We start from the raw sequence: 7,421 nt of genomic DNA, 5'->3' as shown, positions 1-7,421 counted from the left end.
CATCCCTTCGCTTCCTAAATTTGAAGTGCCCAAATTCCCTGAGACCCATTTTCCAGAAATCCCTACTCTTCCTAAGATAGAAGTGCCCCAATTACCCGAAATTCCAACTCTTCCTAAGGTAGAAGTGCCCCAATTGCCCGAAATTCCAACTATTCCTAAGGACGAAGTGCCCAAATTGCCCGAAATTCCAACTATTCCCAAGGACGAAGTGCCCAAATTGCCCGAAATTCCAACTATTCCTAAGGACGAAGTGCCCCAACTGCCCGAAATTCCAACTCTTCCCAAGGACGATGTGCCCAAATTGCCCGAAATTCCAACTCTTCCTAAAGATGAAGTGCCCAAATTACCCGAAATTCCAACTCTTCCTAAGCTAGAAGTGCCCCAATTGCCCGAAATTCCAACTATTCCTAAGGACGAAGTGCCCAAATTGCCCGAAATTCCAACTATTCCAAAGGACGAAGTGCCCAAATTGCCTGAAATTCCAACTATTCCTAAGGACGAAGTGCCCAAATTGCCTGAAATTCCAACTCTTCCTATGGTCAAAGTGCCCCAATTGCCCGAAATTCCAACTCTTCCTAAGGACAAAGTGCCCAAATTGCCCGAAATTCCAACTCTTCCTAAGGACGAAGTGCCCAAATTGCCCGAAATTCCAACTCTTCCGAAGGTCGAAGTGCCCCAATTGCCCGAAATTCCAACTATTCCTAAGGACGAAGTGCCTAAATTGCCTGAAATTCCAACTCTTTCTAAGGTCGAAGTGCCCCAATTGCCATAAATTCCAACTCTTCCGAAGGTTGAAGTGCCCAAATTGCTTGAACTCCATTTGCCCACCTTGCCTTCCCTTCCAACTACACCACACTCTACATCTAAGCCATGAATTCTATGTGGTGCAACCACATTGTCTCAATGTTTAGTACATTTGGATAGTAGTAATATTATGAATACGTTTAAAATGTCAAGGTCGTCTCAGAATGCCAGTACCTAAGAGCGGCATTCACATCTTTTGGGGGATAAGGGCGTTGGATTTTGCCCATATGGCCTTTCTTTGCCATTGTTTGATTGCGTTTATGTTGTTTTGTGTTGGGTGTATGAGGTTTTATTATGTGTAACAACATTGAAACTTGATGGATTCGTTAGGATTCTCTCTCCGTCTCTTTTAAATAGGGGTATTTCCTGTCATCCCTCGCTAATCACTTGTGGGCTTGAAATGTCTCTTAAAGCTTTTCTTGTTTTCGGTGCCCTCTTTCCTGCTTTCATGCTCATCTCATGGGGATTTCTCGAACCACAGGGTCGTGAGTTTTTGGGACATTGTTCTCTCTTTACTTTTCTTTCCATCTCTATGACTTTCGTTTCTCTAACCTCCATAAAAAAGAAATTGAGAGGAAGCAGCACTTGTCTATCTTTGTATTACATGTGTTTTATTGCTTTCCTAATTCGATTGATTTAAATAGTTTGATTATCCATCTTTGTTATGGTCCTGACTGGGACCCGCCTAGGTATGGGACTAGATGGGACCCAGCCTTGTATGAGACAATTTTAAAGGGCCTAGCATAACGCATTCCATCAGCTCTGGAGCTTTTGGCTTATTAGTTAGGAAGTTTACATTTTGTATCAGAGCAAAAACCACATCCCGTGTTTGACTTACGGAAGAGCGACCTGTGGAGAGGACTACCTAAAAAGGGCTAGCTGGTAAAAAGCTAGAGTGGGCTTCCACAGAAGTGGTGACCTGTGGAAGGGCTACTAGGAAAAAAAATGAGAGAGAGAGAGAGAGAGAGAGAGAGAGAGAGAGAGAGAGAGAGAGAGAGTTAGGTACCTAACCAATACACGCCAAAAGTTCTAGAGCTAATAATAGAGCTAATGGAACACATTAGGCTAGGCCCCTTAAACCTGTCCCATACCAGGCTGAGTCCCACCTAGTCTCATACCTAGGCAGCCCCCACATAGGACCATAACATTCCACGATGCTTACACTTCTGCCATCTTTGGAGGCATACTCTCTCTCTCTCTCTCTCTCTCTCTCTCTCTCTCTCTCTCTCTCTCTCGAATTCTCTCTTTCTGAAAGGGGTTGGTAGGGCTTTGGCGAGACGTTGTTCTTTGGAAGCATTTTTCCATGAGAGAAAGGGCACCCTCTGGGGTGGCGGAGTTTTCTTTTAAATGACAAACACAATCCCAAACACCAAGTAAAAAATACTTATTTAGAATTTTTTAGTTTGTTTTCTATCTATTTAGGACTTTTTCATGCTCTTCTCACTCTCACCCTCTAAAGTCTTTCCATTTCCCTCCCTTCACCCACAATTGACCTCACAAATATTCACAAATATTCCATGCAATATTTTTTCATGGGGGCCAAACATTGGCCTAAAGGTATACCAAAAAAATATTAAATACCTTATGGATAGCAGATTTGTTTGTAGCTATTAAATAAGTTGTGCTCTGGCTCTTTTATGTCATAAAACTTTAGTCATAAAAAATATATTTTTAGCATTAACCTGCATAGTGCGTGCCATTTTCTTATACTTTATTAGTTAAATCCCTCACTAAATTTTTAAATAAAAGACTTTATGATGACTACAATCCCCTATAATATCAATATTTTTCTTGTGCATTCAGTTGGCGACGGACATGGCTTGGATGTAGGGGAAGGTGGAGTATCTTCGGACAATAACGAAGACAAAATAAATAAGGATGATTGTGAGTTTGTGATACAACCTTCATTACTTTATAGTAAATACCTTATTGATTTACTAAAGTCAATATTGAATACCTTATAGACATAATTTACTTAGTAGCTATAGAATAATTATTACTTTAAAACTCCGAATATAATTTATCTCGTACAAATTTAGTCACAAAACTACAATTTTCATTTCTCTATATCAGCGTATTTGGATTGTAGACATTAGGCGCTTGAGTAAGTATTCTATTCTGATTCCGCCAGAGTCTGCCATTTGGTTCAAAATAATGAACGAAATCAGGGGAAGAAAATGGTACAAAGGGGACTCGGAATTGAAAGGGGAAAATTTTCGGAATCTTTTTCCCATCCCAAGAAGTGGTATTCAAGTTCTGCTTAGGTCAGAATGAAAATTATATTGGAATTTTTTGAATTAAAGTTTTTATTTTAATTTTTTCCATTCTATTTATGATGGGATCAAAATAGGAATCGGAATAGGATGCCACTTTTGATTCATGATTCCAAAAATCCAAAAGTAGCCTATGGATGCATTTGGATTTACTGGATTAAAATCGACATCCTATTTCAATTCCCCACTTTTTCCTGGGCTTGTTCAAATAAAAGGAAAATGAGGAATTGAGCCAGCGGCAAAATTGATGAAGGAATTTATGGTGCACATGTTTACCACCGAAAAGGAGGTATTCTGATTCCATCGAAATCACAAGAGGATGCAAGTAGTAAATCTGATTTCGGGAATCCAAACCACCCCACCAAAGCAGTATTAAATACTATATAGACATAAATTTCTTTGTAGCTCATCTGAACTCAACTCAACGAAGCCTTTGTCCCAACCTAGTTGGGCCTTTGTCCCAAACTAGTTGGAGTCGGCTAAATGAATCCTTTAGAAAATTTTCTTTGTAGCTATTAAGTAAAATACCTTTTTAAGCTCTCACACTGTTATGTTTCATAAATATTTGGTGATCAAAGAGTGTATTTCTGGCATGAATAATGTCAAATGAGCATAGTGTCTGAAATTTGAAGGGAGCCCTTGCAAAAATCAAGTGAAAGGAACTTTGCTGTCGTTACTAATGATGGACGTCACCTTCCTCTTTTCCTATTACGCCTTTGAGGGTGATGTCCAGCCAATGAGGGAGCCCTTTCACTTGATCTTTGCAAGGGCTCCATTCAGTCTAGCATTCCTAAAAAGAAAACACTATATTATTGTCTTTAGGGATTTGCTAGCGTCCATCGCAAAAGGCATTTCGCATATCCTGATTGTCTTGGTCTTTCCTTTATTATATTATTATTTAAATAACCAACCGGATTTCCAAATAAAAAGACATTACTATAAGTAGCATCAATTTTATTCGTGTGGTATGCTTTCAGACCCTCATAGAAGCGTTGGAGGTGGTGGAGGTGGGTATGGCACTGGAAGCGGGTATGGCGCTGGAGGCGCTGGAGGCGGTATGCTTTCTGACCCTCATAAAAGCGGGCAAGGCGGTGGATGTGGGTATGGCAGTGGAATCAATGGAAGCGGGTATGGGAGTGGTGGGTATGGCGGTGGAAGCGGTGGAGGCGGGTATGGCAGTGGAAGCGGTATGCTTTCAGACCCTGATAAAAGCGGGCAAGGCGGTGCAGGTGAGCCTGGCAGTGGAATCAATGGAAATGGGCATGGCAGTGACGGGTATGCCGCTGAAAACGGTGGAGGTGGGTATGGCGGTGCTAAGGTAAATGAAGTGCCCTGTCGACATGGTTGCAAGTAGTAGAAATTTCTCAAGAATATCAAACATGTCAGTTTAAGGAGGTGCTCTAAATAATATTTGAATGATATGATTATGGTTCCAATTATTTGGGAATTTTTTCTCTTTCCACGAATTAGAAGGAAATGATTAGGGGCGTCAATGGATCCAGACAGTCCGATGGATCCTCCGAATCCGGACGTTAATGAACATGATCTAAACATATCAATAGGATCCATGGCTTATTTTGCATCATCAAATGTGGGAACCGAAAATTTTCGGATTGGATATCTGCTGCAGCAGATATCCATTGGATAGTCACGTTCCGAACTGTTTTACCAAAATACCCTCGAAATTTTCATAATGTTAATAATTCTTTGAAGGGTATTTTTGTCAAAGCCTCTAATTAGTAAAGTGGAGTGTGATTTCATGACTCAAAAGCGACTTCTCGCCTCTCGTGTTTTAGGTTTTTTTTTTTTTTTTTTTTTCTTTTGCTATGAGATTTCAAGAAAAGAGAGAAGAGGAGAAGAAATTTCGAGCTCCTCCTCTGGCTACCGATCCCCTCCACCACCTCCCCCCATACGCCACTTCCACCCCCTCTTCTAATACTTGGCTGCCCCTCCATAATCACCTCAAAATCACAGCACCACCATTATGCTTTCATTATGCTAGTCTATCGAACATATTTGCTTTCATGAACATACTATTAGTTCATCATTTTGTTATTAGTGAATGTTACTATTATACATCATATTCTTTGATAATAGTTATACATCATATTCTTTGATAATAATTATACATTATATTCGTGTATGTAATTTAGATTAATTTTATTGTTTTCAAGTATTATTTTACTCACATATTAAACATAAATAAAATTTTAATTTATTTGAAGAAAATGCATATAGACACACTAAGAGTGGACTCGCATTCTAACTCTTTTTTAAAAAATTAATTGTGTACATAGCTTAGTGGGACATAATAGGATACTCCGATGGACGGTCCGAATTAAAATGGATCATGATCGTGACGTGGAAAGTAGGATCCGAAGAACAATCCGAATCTGATCCGACCAATAAGAATTTTGAATGTATTGTGATTGTGACATAGGTGGATCTGTTGACACCCCTAGAAATGATATGACTATGGTTAATTTGGACGAAAATGATCATAAATTACAAGACCCTCTAAATAATATATGAATAGGGTTGGTTCCAATTATTCTTTTCTTGTGTAAAAAAATAGGAAATTTTAGAAATATTCATGAAAATGTTTTCGTACATTTAATTATGTGTGAAAATAATTTCGTACCTACTAGATATGTATGAAATTCCAGAAGTTTGATGAAATTTGTCTTGTACGAAATTTGCATTCGTATGCTCCCAAAGTGTACGAAATCCCAATCGTACGAAAAACAGATCTGTCACCACTTTTGAAATTTGTGCGGGAGTTTTCCCTCTCATTGGTGCCTATAAATAGGCACAAGTTTTATTCATTAAGGGGACTCTTAATTGGTCTTTTGATTGGACTTAAATTTGAACCTTAAGACTTTTAGATTCGGTTCTTTGAACCTTTTAAGCACTTGCCCGAACTCGTCGGAATCCGACCGGAAAATTCACAGGAGAGATTTCAGAGGGAGATCAAGGTTTTAAAGGCCTTGTCCGATCCCCTCATTTGAATTCTCCGTCGAATTGGCTGGAATGATTGATTGGGAATCGGAGCGTCACCAATTACTTTGCCAAAGTTTTCGCCGGAGTTTTTCTTTTACCTCAAAGGTCATCACAAACAGGTTTTTATAATTTTCTTTTTGAATTACACATAGGATAACTAGAATTAGGGGGAAACTTAGGGGATTAGGGTTTCAAGCCCTAATTCTCTAGGTTTCTTTCCAAATTCTAGTTAAATTAGATTAGTTTTTCACTTTCAAGTGTAATTATTCAAATTCCAAAGAGGTGTAGTGATGAAATTGAGGTTTATGGGCAAAGCTCCCATAATTCCCAAGAATTCTCAAAAGAGCTCTATGTAATTTGAAAGTTACAAGAGATCCAGTAGGTAATTTGTTAGAATTATGTTTCTAATAAACCCTAATATCAAGATTAGAGTTTGGATCTCATTATTTTCAGAAGATTGAATGAAAATTTGAGTGAAGTTGGTGGGAGCTACCCTATCAAAACATGGTGCAAAATGGTGTGGGCCTCGCACTATGCATGGATTTGGTGGAGATGGTGGGCCCTCTCAGGGGTGTAAAAATGGTAGGTCCCACCATGTGCATAGGTGAGTTTTGGTAGAGATGGTGGGATCTTCCATATCAAAACATGGTGTAAAATGGTGGGTCTCTCATGCTATGCATGAGTGTAAAATGGTGGACCTCATGTTTTGTCATTCGTTTTCTTTCCATGGAAATTTGTGCTGAAACTTTTTTCTATGGTTGATTTTTTTTTTTAACACCACGAGCCCCATCATTCTACAACACATTTTTTTGGCAAGGTGGGTGCATTTGGGTTATAGAAATCAGGAATAGGTATTGATATTAAATTCTATTCCTATTTCAATTCACCAAAATGCTATTTCATATTCTAGCGTTTGGGTAAGCAATAGAATTGGGAATTGGTGTTGAGTCTATTGACATGTCTACCAGGTTTTTCATTTTTTTCATGTCTTAGAAGCCCGGAGAGAAACATGAACATTGACCAAATCTAGCCTATTTCCACCTCCATTATGTTACTGTCCTTAGTGGGGGCCCGCTTATGTATCGGATTGGGTGGGACCCAGCCTGGTATGAGACAGGTTTAAGGGCCTTGCCTAACGTGTTCCATCAGCTCTGGAGCTTTTAGCGTATCGGTAAGGTACCTAACATTTGGTATCAGAGCCAGGTTCCACGTCCCGTGTTCGAGTCACGGAAGGGGCGACCTGTGAAAAGGGCTACCTGGAAAGGCCAGAGTGAAAGCCGTCACAGAGTGGGCCACCGAGGACGGCGGATTTGGAAGCGTGGTGGTATGTTACGGTCCTGAGTG

The 7,421-nt window shown here is 39.6% G+C and overlaps 1 protein-coding gene across 1 annotated transcript; it reads left to right on the top strand.

Annotated features, from left to right (window-relative positions):
* The first annotated feature begins 1,184 nt into the window (after nt 1-1,184).
* LOC143858037 (uncharacterized) lies at nt 1,185-4,513 on the top strand. Its single transcript, XM_077368626.1, has 3 exons — nt 1,185-1,286; nt 2,608-2,688; nt 4,055-4,513. Exons 1-3 carry the CDS (start codon nt 1,205-1,207, stop codon nt 4,429-4,431), a joined length of 540 nt encoding a protein of 179 aa, XP_077224741.1. The 5' UTR covers nt 1,185-1,204; the 3' UTR covers nt 4,432-4,513.
* The last annotated feature ends 2,908 nt before the right edge of the window (nt 4,514-7,421 follow it).

This window comes from Tasmannia lanceolata, unplaced genomic scaffold, assembly GCF_043159265.1.
Source record: "Tasmannia lanceolata isolate RefF3 unplaced genomic scaffold, GAP_Taslan_0.1 ptg000025l, whole genome shotgun sequence".
In the NCBI taxonomy this organism is placed as follows: Eukaryota; Viridiplantae; Streptophyta; class Magnoliopsida; order Canellales; family Winteraceae; genus Tasmannia; species Tasmannia lanceolata.
Note: the sequence above shows the minus strand (reverse complement) of the source record. Positions and strands in the feature narration are given on the sequence as shown.

Coding starts and splice junctions, on each gene's coding strand:
- LOC143858037 (XM_077368626.1), top strand. CDS start 1,205: ATGTCTCTTAAAGCTTTTCTTGTTTTCGGTGCCCTCTTTCCTGCTTTC. Junction 1,287..2,607: donor GGGATTTCTCGAACCACAGG/GTCGTGAGTTTT, acceptor TTGTGCATTCAG/TTGGCGACGGACATGGCTTG. Junction 2,689..4,054: donor CAAAATAAATAAGGATGATT/GTGAGTTTGTGA, acceptor GTATGCTTTCAG/ACCCTCATAGAAGCGTTGGA.